At 43.6% G+C, this 17,188-nt stretch overlaps 1 protein-coding gene across 2 annotated transcripts in view; it reads right to left on the reverse strand.

Annotated features, from left to right (window-relative positions):
- LOC110489811 overlaps window positions 1-17,188 on the reverse strand; it is a 62,143-nt gene that overhangs the window by 13,903 nt on the left and 31,052 nt on the right. For both annotated transcript variants that reach the window (XR_005036061.1, XM_021562737.2), the window contains exon 4: window positions 125-252. Coding sequence is in view for 1 of the 2 variants with exons in the window: in XM_021562737.2 (XP_021418412.1) it covers window positions 125-252 (128 nt within the window). In the remaining variant the exon portion in view is untranslated. The remainder of the gene's footprint in view (window positions 1-124; window positions 253-17,188) is intronic.

Below are 17,188 nucleotides of genomic sequence, written 5' to 3' on the forward strand. Positions count from 1 at the left end.
ACAGCCCTCCCTTCCCGGCCCCTCACCCCTCGCTGTTGTGTCACTGTTGTGACAGGCACACTCTCTAACCATGACAACACACACACACACACACTTACACACACATACACGTTTGGCTGCTTACCTCCAGAAGGAGCCCACTCTCTGTTATGCTGTTGCCCATAGCCATAGGCAGGCTGTCTTTTCTGGGCTCGGGGAGGGGGTTGGTGGATGGACTGATATGTTTTCTGTTGGACGGCTTCTCATGAGTCACTGGAAAATATGAGATAGGAAAAACTCAGAAATGGAGAGTCCCCACATAATATAAGAGTTACAAAGTGTCTATTCTCTATGACTAGGGACTTGACCTTAACTTGTTCTTAGTTAGTGGTGGACAAATTCAAGCGATTTGCCCAACATTTTTTTAATCAACTAGCTTTATCAGTATGGAAATCCATGTCAACATCGATACATACAATTGTGTTGCATGGGAGAGGAGAAAGGTAAATCATTAACATGTGTTAGGCATAACCCGACACAACATATTCCCAGTTAAATACAAGTATTAAGCAGTGAGGATGGGGTATTTAAGAAGAGCAACGTTTACGGGATTCCCCAGACACGTTTCCACCACATGGCTCACTCTTTACTTTGGAAAAACCTCACAAAATGGCATTTTCTGAACTGATTGGCACGAAACAGTGTGCACACACTGGCTTTTAACATTTCCCTGAGACTATTAAACCCATAGAGCTCTCCTGTTATCCTGCACTGTAAAGACAAAACACACAGACTATCCTATTTTATTTGGTTTCTTACTCGCTGTTGAACGTATACATGGTCAATTCAAAAAGTAAACCAAATTCCAAATCCTTATTTTCCTCATTGAAAAGCATTGAAGGGAATTGGAATTTCAGTGTACTTCCTGAATTGGCTGGAATTGACCCCAACCTTACTCCACACAGATTGGATCAGTGGCCGGTCTGTCAAACCTACACAGTCACGCACACTCACCGGGCCATGGTCCCAATGAAGGAGCAAGCGCCAGGACCTTACGGTGTATTCTACCAACACCCAGGACTCATTTTAACCCGCTCCCTATGCTCCACTCAGCCACAACCCCTCCCTTGTTTTTTCCACACCTCTGCTGGTTCTACAGCCTACACCGGCGAGCAGCAACTTTTCGTGACTTCTGACAAATTCCCTGCACTTAAACCCGGCCGGGGCACGCAAGCTATTTGAACCACTTTTTACCCCCACTTGTGTTTTGTTCTTTCTCTTTTTTTTCAATTCATAATATGATACAAAGGCTATAACTATACGTTCATGTTCCTTCTCTCTTTTAACCACAGGTTGAATCTTTACTTCAATACACAAGGCGTATTCTACCTACTTCACCACCTACTCTCCCCTCACGCACTTGTATTCTACAGTCACCTCAGTTTAGTCTGACTGGTGGAAACCAGGGCAGGTAATGAATCAGAGTTTTTCAATGACCATGTTTTTTTCACTAACACACACACACACACACACACACACACACACACACACACACACACACACACACACACACACACACACACACACACACTCTACTCTAGCCCTTACGAAAGCCTTGGAGAGGATGCAAGTCCGGAAAGACAAACATACTGGATGATTAATCATTGGAGTAGTGCTTCCTCAGCCAACAGTGACTTTATTCATTACCCTTGTTTTGGTGTTGTCTCAAAGAAAACAGAAAACCTAATGATTCAACGTTTATATGCTCTCTATTCAGACACTCTGTTTAGGGTGAGGTGACCACTGCCAGGATATGTACACTAGAGGCCCAATTATGAGGGTATAAGTGGTCCTTCTTACTCTCCCTGCTTTAAATAATACAGCCCTCAAATATCAGTAGCAGTCTGTGGTTGAGCCAAGAACATTACAGGTGTGTTCCTAAAACCACAGGACTTCATATATAGTCATATATGGTGCATCATCTAAAAGCATGGCTAATACCCATCAGTCAAATACACAGCTTGTGAAGTGGACACATTGGGAAGGAGGTGAGGTGCCCTATGTGCTCACAGCCCCCCTCATTTTGAGAGTGAGGGGACTCAAATGGGTACTATACTTGGGCATCCATGGCCGGGGACTCCTCCAGCAGCCTCAGGCCCAGTAAGCTGAGATTCCCCTGCCTTTCTTCAATCAGCACCTCATCTCAACTTAGCGCTTCCCCTGACCTTTCCGCAGTGCTTTGTTCAAGTAGAAAGGGGACGGACAAGGATGCTCGTTTTGGTAAGGCTCCAATGAGTAGGCTAGGCTTTGGCTGCTAATGAGTAAAAGAGGACAAACTAGTACGGTGGTGGTGGTGATGTGTGCGTGTTGGAGGTGGCATCTGTTGACTTGATCGTGTTAAGCAGGGTGTCAACGCCAGAAACTTTGGGCTACCGTGGATGCTGCCTAACGATGGGTTGTGTGTGTTGGGGGATGCAAGGGGGGTCAGCTTCTGCGGGTGGAGCCAAGTGCGGCTGAAAAAGTGGGGTTCGTCACGCACCCTCTTTACGTGTAACATCCCTCTCTTACCCACTTCCTCCTGTCTACCAAACGAGGAAGCGGAGATAGAGGCTGTGGCGTGACATGTCACAAGATCAAATCATTCATTCATCTGTTCACCATGCGACACGCTCTTATTCCTGGTGTAATAGCCATTATAGGCACACAAAGATATGTTTCACAAGGCAATGAGCAACTGAGAGAACCAGTCTGGGGTTCAGAAGGAAGGGAAGAGGGGAGGGAGGGTAGAATTATAGGTATTGCGTGCAATGCTGGAAAGTGTCATATCTCATTGTCTGTATCCTCTCACATGCTTTCTGAGATTGCTACCCGTGCAGTTCATAAATAAATAAAAAGCACTCACATTTCTTGAGTAATTTGGTCCCCATTTTTTGGGTTGAATGGAATGGAAAGCCTAAAATGACTGTTTTAGTAGTCTACTCAATAGATCTATATTAATTCATACAAATTGCTCAAAAAGTGTGAATTCATTATGAGACTTAAAAAAAAAATCAAAACAGCCCTGTCTTGCATTTTCCCTGTGTGTCAATATAGTATTGTCAAGTCTCCACAGAAGTGCAGTCTTTTGTTGCTGCTCCCTGGGAAGGCCTAGCGTTCAGCTCCCAGCCTTGTAAATATTACCGGGGTGCCATCTTTTGGCAGAGCCTGTGGGCTTTTATAGAGTTCCAGTCACATTTGAGAGCTCCACTTTGTTCCCCTACCCTCTGAAAGGCCTTGCGTGCACGCAGAGAGCACACATATCTTCACTTGAGGCGATGGGGTGGTGGGGTTGGGGAGGGGAAGGCAAGTGGCTGACAGCCACCCCCTTTGCCTATTCCTGCCTCCCCTTTCTCCCTCCTTCTGCAGCTCAGGAAATCCACAGCAGAACGAGAAACTCCAGAGGGAGAGGGAGGGAGGGAGAGCGAGAGAGAGAGAAGAGAGGGGGGAGAGAGAGAGAGAAGCGAGGGAGGGAGGGAGAGAGAGAAGAGCGGGAGGGAGAGAGAGAGAGAGAGAGAGAAGAGAGGGAGGAAGAGAGAGGGAGAGGGGAGGGAGCCGCAGTACAGGCAGAGTAGGAGCTGGCTGACCGAAGCCCCGTTGTCACGCAAACTAACCGTCTGTCAATCTTCTCTCTGGTCCCTGACAGAGCGCTGGCATCTGGCCAAACCCTTGCGTGCAAGCCGGCAAGCCACATTAGCCTATAAAGAATTTCATAATAACAACAGCTGTTAAATATTGATGAATGCTGGCAAGCACTGAATGCTCTCTGCAAAGGTTAAGCCTGCAGTGTAATGGAACCTAATTCTTCATTATGATGTATCGAATATGCGGAACTCTCTTTTTTAGGTAATGTGGCATGAATTTGAGGACGGACTAACTAAAGGAAGAGGGCAGCTACTTCGGCAGAGGATTTGTTCCGCTGTAGTTTCTGCAGAGAAACAGAAGCCATTTGTTGTCGGTTCAGTTGCTGAGTTTTATTGCCTTGTTATAATGCCATAACACTGTAGTATAATTTGTGTTATTGTTGTCATTCTAAATCAAATACCACGTTCGCATTAGAACTATAAATCCTTAATCTGACATGTTGTTTTTATAACATAAAAAGGAAGTTTGTTCCATGTAAAAGATAGTTATATCTCAGTGAATATGTTGTTGTAACCTAGACTTGGCAACTCGCCATTTCTGTTTCATAAAACAAAAGCCAACTCCAATTGGGGGGGAAAATCACACATTTCATCTTTCACTGTGGATTAGAATCAAGTGAGTGATTTCATGGAGAGCAGGACAGCTAGCGGAAGCCATATTTCTAGAGGGAACTTTTTTTTCTCTCTCTGTGAGCACATGAAAACAAAAGGCTCATTTGTAGCTGAAGATACAGAGCAAAGGGAAGTGATATCAGGACAAAGAAGAAATTATATCATATAAACAGAGGTTTTCATAGAAACATGATTGCTTCCATTGCTGTTATAATTGGCTCAGAATTGGAGGGTAATGGAAGTGTCTACATAGACCCCAAATAGCAAAGCTTTTTCACAGGAAACAAACTGTACGGTGTCACTACTATTTGACAAAACTGACAAAACATACAGTAACTTAAATGTTTGAACTTACGGCTTGAATGTTACTGGCATATAACTGGTGCAGATACTTCCATTCAGTATATTGTTTGACATTCAGAATAGACTATCATAGGTTTGTATATTACCCAGACATATCTGAAGCTAAAGGTAACTCGAGCAAAAGATTTCATGGCAACATGTCAGCCTTGACCACCTCTACGGCAGCAATGTGGCCTCAATAACATTCCGGAGTGCTCCATGTCATGTAATGGGAAAACAAACCAAATCCATGTTTTCCGCTACTTATCCACTCCATTGGGAAGACCAACAACATGCAAATACGTTTAAGCAAATGGCCACAAGGAGTGTATCCATTAGCATGAGATGAGGAAATTAAGCAGGAAGCATTTTTTTTCTAGTGCCCAAATGAAATCATCAGTGAATTTCCATTTGGTTATAGGCTTACTAAAGCGCCGTTCAATGAGCTGAGGGTTTGTTTTGCCAGTGATCTATCTTAAAGTTCCTTATGTGGATATCAGTCACATATTTTATTCATCTCCAGCAGGTCAGACCAGGATAGACCAATCAGTGAGTCATTTTCCTTACCCTCCACTAGTTTCCAAGACAGGATTAGAAGGAGACACGCACGGTGAGAACGTTCCCTGGGAATCAATGGGCAACTCCATTGTTTCAGCCGCAGCGGCACTCTGACTGACTGGATGTATACAGCAGTTCTATTTCTATCTGTAGTAAATAACGGTTTCCTTTGATAAACTAAACTTGCTAATTCATTTGTTTCTGGGTTCCTCCTCTTCCAGACGCCAAGGGTCATTGCGATAAAGCTTGACTCTGTTATGGGCAGGGGCTGGGGGACTGGCTTCTCTGTTGCTTTATCAACAATATCTTGTTGCCCGTTGAAGTTCTCTCCCGTCCCAGTCATATGGGTTGGGGCTAGCCATCTATTCATGTAAGAGAGAGAGACCAAGGGGTTGCGTTTTACAGTGATATAAAACCGGAGCTGGAGACCTCACACACTGCATTGTCTGAGGCCTCAACACCCATTAATAACCTACTTTGTGTGTGTGTGTGTGTGTGTGTGTGTGTGTGTGTGTGTGTGTGTGTGTGTGTGTGTGTGTGTGTGTGTGTGTGTGTGTGTGTGTGTGTGTGTGTGTGTGTGTGTGTGTGTGTGTGTGTGTGTGCGTGTGTGTGTCCCCGTCAAGAGCTATTTATAGCTTTTCCTTTTGATTCATGTTCTGACAAGAATGGTGGGAGTGCAACATTCAGAAAACTGCAGGATAGTAAAAGTACAAATGGGGATTGCAACTCGCCACAATAAAGAGGCTATTGCTGTACTTTTCTATTGACATAATCTCCATTTTCACAAGCAGGGTGTAAACATACTTAACCAGCGATTCATTAATTGTTTAAAAGGAGAATGAACAGAGGGTACGTTCTCTGAAACTAACTTTAATGTATTTACAAAATATAGGCCAAATGTACGTACACACATGCGAGTCAACTCTTTTAGTAAGCTGTAAACTCATTTAGTAAGCTGTAAACTGTAAAAATGTAATTGATTTGAAGTTTTATTAGAGCACAATCTGAATTGAAAAGCTCCCATTTACACTAAAAACAAACAACGTTGGGACTGAAATAGACGTGTTTCCAGATGTGGTGGTGGTGTACAGTATAAAACATCCATGTTTTATAGCGTTTTGAAATGATGGCAAATACAGAGAGGGGGAGTGAGAGCCATATGGGATGTTGTGTGATCTTGGCTCTGTAGCAGAGTTATTGTAAGTGTTTGGTAGGGTCCAAGGTCCTGAAGTAAATCCACTTAATCAAAGTCAGAGTAAAACACACTCTACTTTGGGGCCCAAGGCCTCAGTTCCAGAACATTAAAGAATTATGTAGCAGATCACATTTTTTATTTTTCATTCAGTATATTCAATCCATGTGAAAGCTGAATCGTCTCTGCAATTTTTTCTTTATGAAAATGGATTGAGACTTTACTTTAGCCGTGAGTTAAGAACTCACTTAAAAGGAGAGAATGTTTTGCCAACAACGATGAACCTGACAATGAATCCCTTGAATATAGCTTTCCAGTTCTTCTACTTATTTAACCTGCGTGGGAAACACTTAAGACAAGTCAAACAACGCGCTAGTCCTAAGAATTATTCGTTTTGGAAATAATTATTCGTTTTGGAGCCCTCTATTTTGGTACCTTGAATGCGGAGCAACATTCCATCACGAGAAGAGAAAGAGGAGAAGCGAAGGTTTAAAGCCTGGACAGACAAATAGAGAGAAGTGCACCGCAAGCAATGGATTCCGACGTTTGAAGCCTATCCCCAAGAGAAAGCACATACGCTTATTAACACGGATAGTATTGTCCTTCTACTTAACTGGTCAACACTTAGCTTTGGTCTGTTTTGAGATTACACTTTCTAGCTAACCAGTGCAGGCCAGGACCTGACACCTGTCTCAGAAAGATGTGTTTTTGCTTGGAATGTTATCGCCACCTTCATCTGATGAAGTATTGCAACAGTGAGCCCTTATTCTTTATCCCACGCAACAAGAGAAGTAATCTGTTAAAAAAAGATTATGGTCCGTTTCAGCCCATTGAGGGAAATAATAGTGTGCAGATGGTCCAGCGAGGTGAATCCATATGGGAGCTGGGCCGGAGAGCACCGCAGTAAGGCACCCACAACACGCAATGCAAGCTCACTATGCTAACCTGAGCTACAGCAGCATCCTTCTGCCAGTAGGACTTTGCATCTTTCCATGTTGCACTACCGTGCCTGTTTAACATTAACGCCAAGGAAAACAGCTTTGTGGGAAAGCACATATGGGCCCTGAACTGTTCTCTTCAGTTTCATTCAACATCCCCAGCCGGCCGCCACCACACCTATTGCATGCATGTTTATATCTCTATCAAGAGTTAGTATAGCCAAGCAGTATGCACAGCAGAGCGTAGGTTAATGATAATTTAGATGGTCATTTTCCATTAAGGAAAATTGTGTGCCTTGCTTCAGCTCTTTAAAAGTATTTTTGTGGTAGTGGAAGAAGTGTTCTGATTTCTGATTTAAATAGCAGATAAGTAGACAAAGGTTTAATACGCTCAAATGTTTTGTCTAACTTGTTGGGAAAGTGGTCAAAGTAGGCGATTTGTGTCAAACGTCACAATGTTTACTCACTCATCTCATGCTTAGAATGTGCTGCGCCAGTGCTATGATTTGACATTTCTTTAAGTTATATGGCAGTAAAATTCAACAGTGGGAAGTTAGCTTAATGAATGTAGTTGATGCGGTGACAAAAACAATTGTATCTATTGATTTGTAAAAAGTTATTTGTGTTCTGAATTAAATAGCAGAGAAGTAGACAGGTGATATATTTAAAAAATATATTGTCTATTTTGATTGGGAAAGTGGTTAAAATGTCAGTTGTTTCTAAAAGTTGAGACAAAGTAGTTGATGTTATTACTAAAACAGCTTCACCATATGATTGGTAGAAGATATTCTGTTCTGATTTCAGATTTGAATAGCAGAGAAGTAGACCAAGATATCATACCATCTACAATTTTGATTACAGTGCTAGGAAAGTGGTCAGAGTAGCTGATTTGTGTCAAAAGTTACATTGTTTACAGTAAATAGACTGTTGGAAGTCACAGTTTCAGAATTCGAGTGTTTCACAATGGGAGGTTTAGAATGTTGAATAAATCCCATTAAAGTGGCTGCAGTTTAATAAAAGTTATATATTTTAAAACGTGTAAATGGTATCAAAAAGTTGTAAGCAAGCACTCTATTCCAGACCAGTCTACACGTTTTAAAGATTGAATGGCATTTCTAGCATAAACTATGTACGAGGACTAGTGAGCTAAATAATAATTTTTTTTTACAATATTTAAAGTGTGGCTGCTGTCACAAGCCGCATCAGCCACACTTAGCGGTTCAAGCGTTGGACCAGTAACCGAAAGGATGCTAGTTGGAATTCCCAAGCTGAAATTTAACCCTACTCTCCGAGGGTGTCTCATGAGTGGGATATGTAAAAAAAAACACATTTCTATTTTACACTACAGGTTACAAACACACTTGTACATGTGTGAAAGAGGACAAATATAAGCACCCCCTATTTTACTTTTTGGCCACACTAATCAGATTGCTAAGAGTTAGCGTGAGGCTTAATAAGCTAGTGTTGTTGTGTAACATTACTGATGAGGGGAGACAGAGAGCCAATGAGCTGAAGAGTCATGGACCCTGTTGGCATTGACATTGTTAATACTGCCTCTGATGAAAGAGGTACAGTAAACGTGCACCACATGGCAACCGTCCAATCGGCTCTCTATGCAGCGAGGAATAACCTGATTCACAAGGCGCGGACGGACCTTGCAGCCCGAGCGACAATCTACCTGTCACACAACACCTCGAAGTCGACCAAAGATAGATTGACATGCTAGGTATGATCCGGACCCCGGCGATCACTTAATCTCTAAACTAGTGAGCATATTTACCACTTTATTCTCACTTATTTGCAGTTCCTAGTCCCGGCCTCTAGCTGTTGCTGTGGTTTTTGATGCTCCCCCTGGTCACAATATCATGGGGGAACATCAAGGAATAGCCAGTTATTGATTCTTAACAAATCAATAATCAATGTGTAATCAATAACAATATATGGATCGTATTATGGACATAATGTGGATCAGTGCAGTCAACAAATGTTGCGTGACATTTTCTTCTGGCTCGTATGTGACTTTGGATTTGACATACTGCATGTCATAAAACATCATACACAACATTGTTCAATGTCATGTGCCTCGTTCGTGACCACCCACTTCAGCCCTCTCGACAATCTCCCGTTCGCCCTATTCACATGTCACAGCCAGCATTATTTATACATACAAACATTGTTTTCCCTGTTTATTCCAATCACTTCATTATAATGTAAGGCGGGTGGAGAGAAGAGAATGGGGGTTATTTTCCCATGCATCCCCATTGGTGCGATCTCCCTGCAGGCTGTTGAGGCTCACGCGCTTGACGGCAAGCGACCACCAGATCACGCAAGCCTGCTAAAAGGGGAAGAGCCACGGGAGTCACGCAGGCCCCCACCAGAGCTACACAGCCAGCCCTGCTGAACTCTCTCTCTCTCTCTCTCTCTCTCTCTCTCTCTCTCTTTGTGGAATTTCTTTCCTTCTTAATATGTTTGAGTCAATCAGTTGTGTTGTGACAAGGTAGGAGTGGTATACAGAAGATAGCCCTATTTGGTAAAAGACCAAGTCCAATTATGGCAAAAACAGCTCAAATAAGCAAAGAGAAACGACAGTCTATCATTTCTTTAAGACATGAAGGTCAGTGAATACCGAACATTTCAAGAACTTTTAAAGTTTCTTGAAGTGCAGTCACAAAAACCATCAGGCACTATGATGTGACTGGCTCTCACGAGGACCGCCACAGGAAAGTAAGACCCAGAGTTGCCTCTGCTGCAGAGGAAAAGTTCATTAGAGTGACCAGCCTCAGAAATTGCAGCCCAAATCAATGCTTCACAGAGTTCAAGTAAAAAACACATCTCAAGTGCTCAGTGCTCATCAACAAGTGCTCAGCATATGTGGAAACTCCTTCAAGATTGTTGGAAAAGCATTCCTCATGAAGCTGGTTGAGAGAATGCCAAGTGTTTGCAAAGCTGTCATCAAGGCAAAGGGTGGCTATTTTGAAGAATCTCAAATATAAAATATATTTTGACACTTTTTTGGTTACTACATGATTCCATATGTGTTATTTCATAGTTTTGATGTCTTCACTATTATTCTACAATGTAGAAAATAGTAAAAATAAAGAAAAAACCCTTGAATGAGTAGGTGTGTCCAAACTTTGACTGGTACAGTATATATTGCTCATCCAATGAAGCTTTAGCGTCCAGTGTACACACTATACAATAACTTGTCTTCTGTTCCACTTAACTACTGTCACTCTCAATATAGGCACATTTTTCTCACTATACATGCACATGAATTTCCGCCACAATCTATTCCCCCCCTAGATTTCCGCTACATTCCGTGCTCAATGTTGTTTATGAAAAAATCAAACATGAGGGCGAAATACTAAACTGACTGGATTTATTTGAGATGCAGGATGCAGTCGCTGGGGGCTAATGGTTTGTCTAACAGCCATTGCCACTGGAGCTACTATTCCAATCGTCTGGGAGGAGGAGGAGGAGAGGAGGAAAGAGGAGGAGAGGATTTTTATGCTACTATCCCAACCGCCTTCTCCAGAGGGGTGAGGAGGAGCGATGGAGGAGGAGGGGATTTTGGTGTTGTTGGTGAGCTGCGAGGCCACCAAGCCATGCGATTATCATATTACCACGTGATCTGATTTGGGGCTGGTCCCTCCCTCTACTAGGAAAAAAAGCAGAGCTCTTCTCACGGAAGCCCGAGGGGGAGCTGCCGGGGTGTAACAGCATCACCTCTGAGGTCAATTCAAAACCTCCCCCACATTACTGCTCCCCATCCCTCCAAACTCCTCTCTTTCTCTGTTCATATCCTTCTCCCTTGGTCTCCACCAGTAAGATCAAAAAACCTCACTGAGTGAAGCAGTGGATCAGTTGAGTGCATGATGAAATAGCTGAACATAAGTTACTCCTGAATTTGTCCCTCGTTACCCAAAACAACCGGGACAGCACCAGACAGCTGTTCCATCTGTGTTAATCGCTTCTCGATTGAGATCAACGTGTAATGGACCATTGGGGCTGGGCCTTAAGCTTTTGATGTGCACGGCTTGTGATATTTTGAGGGGAATAATTGCCATCCTGAACATGAGTCCACTGTGAGAATAATCCCCAAAACGGACACCTCTAAAATGCCTATTGTGTGTGTGTGTGTGTGTGAGTGAGTGGTTGTTTCTATGTTTACCCTCATCTACAACTGCCCAGTGTTTACAATGTTTTTCATTAAACCAGATTACAGCAGTGTATGAATCTGCCTGGGTTTTACTGCTGATCCGATGAGCAGCTAGGTCAGGGCATCAGTGAGCAGCCTGCCAGCGGAGCTCCAGTCAAGCAGAGGCTTCCATGATTTTGGATCGTGCCATAGAGTAACAAGCAGGAGACCTCCGGAGGGCAATAGGGACAGTTGCCTGGCCTAGCTAGGCCCAGATTGGGGGGGGGGGGGGGGAGCTCCAAGGCCCTGTCGGCCCTGTCAGGGACTGAATCATGCAGCTGTATCCTGGGGAGAGGAGGAAAACAGACAGGGGGCCTAGACCTTGGAACCTTGGAGCTGCCACAGCCATGTCCTTCTCCGCCGACTACTGACACAGAACGGCCCATGGAAAGCTGGCAGCCTCTCAACTTCCAGCTGCTTTTGGCCCGGGTCTCCCTCTTCCAAAACAGTGAATGGAGTAATTATCTGCACTATTCAATAAAGAGCTCAGCATTCTAGATTCTGGCAAGGCCTGGCCTGCCTCGGTCTTTTTTCTCTCACACTGATGCCTAGCATCTCATATCCTAAAGGTGAATTGGCACAAATTATCCAAAATATTATTATGGTTTTCATGTGAGTCAGACTTGATTCCTGTTGCAGGTTTAGGCCACAGCGATTTTAAATCCCTCATTTAGGTAAAGGGCCAAATGAAACGCTAGAAACTAAATTACTTCTCATTCCTAAATGTTTATGGATTGAAAACGATGCCAGTCAGTATAGAACTTTTTGTGATGGGATAGTGGAAATTAGAAAAGGCCTTCTCATTCCCTTTCTCAAAGCCTAAAAGAAGAGGGTGTTCAATGGGATGGTGAATCCAGCTTAAAGCCATTATTTTTTTTTGACCAAATGACTATCAAAAAATTAATCTCACAGGCAATATTTAGGGGGAGTAGGTGCCAGAGATTTCGCCCAGACCTTGTCACGAGAATGGGCCACTGTTAACAAACTCCCTGTAAAGAGTGAATGGCCTGAAATGGCGACCTGCAATCTTACATTTTTCATATCAATATTGTAGATCACCCATGATCACTCTTAGTGGAGAAAAGTTCATTTAAGTTATATTGGAAACACGTGGACTTCACTATGTTGCCCTATAGGGCGCTCCTTCAAAGCATGTCTTAAGGATCATCTGTCAGATCCTGTCTCAACGTTAGAGACAGAAAGCTAATCAAATATTGCCAATGACTAAACGCAATGATGTCTAGACCCATCAGGACCTTTGAAGACATGAAGCCATGCTACAGGATGTCCTGAGAACATGTGGGAACCTTAGTGAGATGAAAAGGGAGGGAAATTGGATACGTTACATGTGTGCCCTAATGTGCGGCACGCTTTGCCAGATAACACTGGTAATTATCGCTGCCACAGTAATGAAGTTCTCCTATCATCCTGAGCAAATAAACTGTTTTTTGGGTTGGTGTTTTGCTAGCAGCTGAAGGAAGAAACCTGTGGCTAGGATTGTTGGAGTGGGGCCCATGATTGGCTGGATGGTTGGAGAGGGGCCCATGATTGGCTGAATGGTTGGAGTGGGGCCAAATTGTTGGGCAGCCAGACCATGTGGTTAGCTGACATCCCCAGTAGTGGCCAGAGTACCAGAGTCCTATAGACAGATCTATCTAAAAATGCATTAGGGCTGATGCGCTTGATGTTGCAGTTGAATGCTATACAGACATGATGTCAGTCAGATGATACTGGCTATATAGCCTTGGTAGAACATTTTCATGACTTGTTCCTATCACCTCAAGTCATTGAATGTAAGATGTGCTGGTTAGAAACGAAGGACCCAGTCACATCAATCACACAGGAAAAAGGAAAAGGACTGTGGATATGGTACACTCAGACATAACGAAGGTGTATTTCAAAGGACAGGTGTGGTCTCACATTGATATCCAATGACAACATTTTCTAAAAAGGAATAGCTAGCATGGTGTGTTGGTTTGACAAAGTCTTGGGTATTTGTGGTTTGAAATGTTGATAAGAAACTACAGCAGCTATATGTTTACCTGATTCTTTATGCATTGGTTCAAAAACAGAAGTTGCATTTATGATGCGTTTCAGAGAAGTAAATAACTGCTGCGACTCCATTGCACTTACAGGGCCTATATGTCACTCTGCCAGTAGTTTCCTTCATGTTTTCCTTACAGTGGAAGTTGATTTATGACACGCCCACAGGAATCTCTTTCAAATGACTTCAGTATGTTTCCAGAGTGGGGAACATTGCTGATTTCGCAAAGTATCAGCAAGCTCAAAAATACTCCTTGTGTCACTTGGAGGAACTCACGCAAGCCTTGAGAGGCCATTGAGGCCGTTCTCTCTCTCTGAACCTCTTCCACTGTGACCAGTGGCTAGTTTGTTTGGTTTCCTTTATCTTTCCATCAGATGTCTCTCTGTTCTGCACTGAGTTGTGGAAGCAGAACCAATGCAATACACCCGACCAGACCCGTGACCTCTCTCTCTCGCTCTCTCTCTCTCTCTCTCTCTCTCTCTCTCTCTCTCTCTCTCTCTCTCTCTCTCTCTCTCTCTCTCTCTCTCTCTCATGGATGCTCTTTACCAGCTAAGGGAACAAAAAAAGATGAGCCAGACGAGAAAGACATTGAGCCAGACGGAGGCAACATGTGCTAAACTCCTTACTTTCTCACCCGGCCGAGCCGACGCCAGATCAGCAGTGTGGTGTAACGTTACGGACTGCGCTCGCTTACATCACCGTGCCGTGGTGCATCCACAGGGGCCACCTGTGCTCTCCAGATTTTCACTGACTTCACACTTCATCCAATGACCCACCCGATCCACTTGCATCATAATATATCCACTTGCACCAGATAGCAACCTTATCCAGAAATCCAGGACTGCTGCAACTGCTTTCCATGTGACTGAAAGGGAGCAGTAGGGGGGGGAGGAGGGAGTGCAGAGGGGGGCACGAGGGGACGAGAGGGAGGGGAGCGAGGATAGCGTGCAAAGAGCTAATGGAAAGTTTTAACCTCAAATTAGTCACATCAGTAGCCCGCAATTAACAAATTTCGGGGTGCCAAGTTTACATGCTTTACATTTCAAAGGGCAAAGACATGCTGTTTCTTTTTTCTTGACGTCTGTCTTAAATTACATTTATTAATTGCATGAGCTGATTTTCCACTGCAGCGGGCAGAAGACTGCCATCAGCGATGGAGGAAACTCGTCTGGCGTTTGATGGAAAATCTGAAGCGGATCTGTTCCATATCTAGAAACCCCCCCTACTTTGTAACCATGTTAACTATCCTGCTCCCATCTGCAGCTGCATTTCAATGGTTCAAACCAGTCAAATATTTTATTAGGGGAAGTCAAGTAGGTCTGTTGTGTGCTTGTGGAACCATTTCATAATAGAGACGGTGATTCAGAAACGCCTGTGACTATTATCAAAGCCCTTTTGGAAACACTGAGGTTTTTAAATGCTGTTCACCTCTTCCTACAGGCTCTAAAGTTAAATGAGGTGGTGAAAGATTTGAATTTCAATCTGTTTTTCTATAGCAAAATGTATTTACCTATACTGGAATCAGTACAAATGTGACTGGACGGCCATGTTAAATGATGGCAATTATTCTAACCTATATGCAAACAAGGTGTAAGGGATTTCCTCCTCTTCGGCTGAAGAGGAGAGGCGAGAAGGATCGGAGGACCAATATGCAGCGTGGTAAGTGTCCATGGTTCTTTTAATAAGAAATACTCAACATGAACACGACTGAATACAAAAGCGTGGCAAAACCGTCCTATCTGGTGCAGAGAACACAGAGACAGGAAACAACCACCCACAAACCCCAACACCAAACAGGCTACCTAAATATGGTTCCCAATCAGAGACAATGACTAACACCTGCCTCTGATTGAGAACCATATCAGGCCATACATAGAAACGGACAAACTAGACACACAACATAAAATGCCCACCCAGCTCACGTCCTGACCAACACTAAAACAAGGAAAACACACAAGAACTATGGTCAGAACGTGACACAAGGTGGTTGTTTTTTTTATCCTAAAATTAAACATGTTTGCTTGCAATGCTCGAAAATGTCAAGAAGATAAAACATAAATTGACATAAATCAATACAACTGAACCAACATTTTGCTTAAAAAATATTACCATACATCAGGTTACCTGCACACCTTACCTATTTGTTAATCTCTTAAAGCTGGACATTTGTCAGTCTATGTCCTTGTCTGTGTCTGTGTGTGGTCGTTCTATTCACTAGCGCTTGATTTGTTTTCACTTTGCTCTGTGGTCCCATTTTTATATAGAACGTTGTAACGTATCCTTAAGAGCTACATCTGGGTCTCTGGAGTTTGGGTTGGAATCTCCACTCATTCAGCTGGGACTGATTTTGGCCCAAGGTCACTCTCCACACTTTCCATAAAACTGCTGGTTTAATAAGCTTGGAAAGAGAAAATCGACTGTCCAGGGGAAAGTTTATGAAGAGACATCAAATGCTAGGTGTCGTCCGCCTTCTAAACTCTACTCCCTCTCTTCCATGCACCTGCCCTTATCCTGTCCGAGAATAGAGAGCAGATAAATATGCAACAGTCCACCAACTGCAACTGTTGGACAACCGCGGACCACATTTCAAAGAGCCAAAGAAAGAAAAAGATAAACTTAACAGAAGGTTGAACATGTCATTGAGCCCTGGACCTTGACAATGATCAATAAGGCCCAGGAGCGTTCTTTCTTTAACGGTTAAAACGTTTTTTTAAAAATCATTAACGTCATTCAAATCAGCGATCCCTTTCCCTTTTATCTCCAACGAGAGAGTTTCTAATAAAGAAGCGATGGACCGCGGAGAGAAAAAAACACCATCCCATCAGGGAGAAAAAGTAAGTGTTGGAGGAGATCTGAGGAGGACCGTAAAAAGAGCACGGGCCAAATCCAACCCCTGCCATTGGACCATTAAAAAGGTATGTGTGAGAAAAGTCATAGGCCTACACTCTGAAATGATTCTGTTGAAACACCTCAATGGGAGAGGGCCAGATGTGGCTCAGTCGCAGTGACAGTTGGTGCGGGTTCATGTTTCACTGTGCCCTTGGTGGAACTTAGTGGTTCTTTGTGGACCGGGGTTCTTATAAAAGACAAGCGGCGAGGACCGACCCAGTTAACCCTGGGCCATATGGTGAGCCTATGCTAGTCTAGTTGTGCTGAGAAAATCAGACTCTGGGCCTGTTGTTGTCTGAGGAAGGCTTCTTCCACAGACTGTTTTGACTGTTCTGGAGTCACAGAGCCAGGGGGAAACACCCCTGAGTGAGGTGAACAACAGTCCATATCACCACTCTCCTCTCTCTTCTCCTTCCTAGACATCCACAGCTTCAGTCCGTCCAAATATTTTGCCCTATGTGGCACAGTGGGAGCTGGCCGGTCCGGTCGCTGATTCTGTGCAAATGCTAACGTGCTGCAACAGGGCAGCATGGAGAGTAGTGTGGACTTGAGAGGGAGGGGGATTTAATGGGGTCATGTCAGCCCACAGAGAGGCCAATGGCAGACAGGCCCAAATACTGCCACTGCCCACTGTACCTACCTGCTCTTTCAGTGCATTTATGCTTTCTCATTGATAGAGAACAGAATAATAATTTACAGAACAGAGAGAATGCTGTGGTGCCCCTCTCTTTTGTGCTAATGTTTTCTTTTAGGTTG

This window comes from Oncorhynchus mykiss, chromosome 15 (assembly GCF_013265735.2).
Source record: "Oncorhynchus mykiss isolate Arlee chromosome 15, USDA_OmykA_1.1, whole genome shotgun sequence".
NCBI classification, from domain to species: domain Eukaryota; kingdom Metazoa; phylum Chordata; class Actinopteri; order Salmoniformes; family Salmonidae; genus Oncorhynchus; species Oncorhynchus mykiss.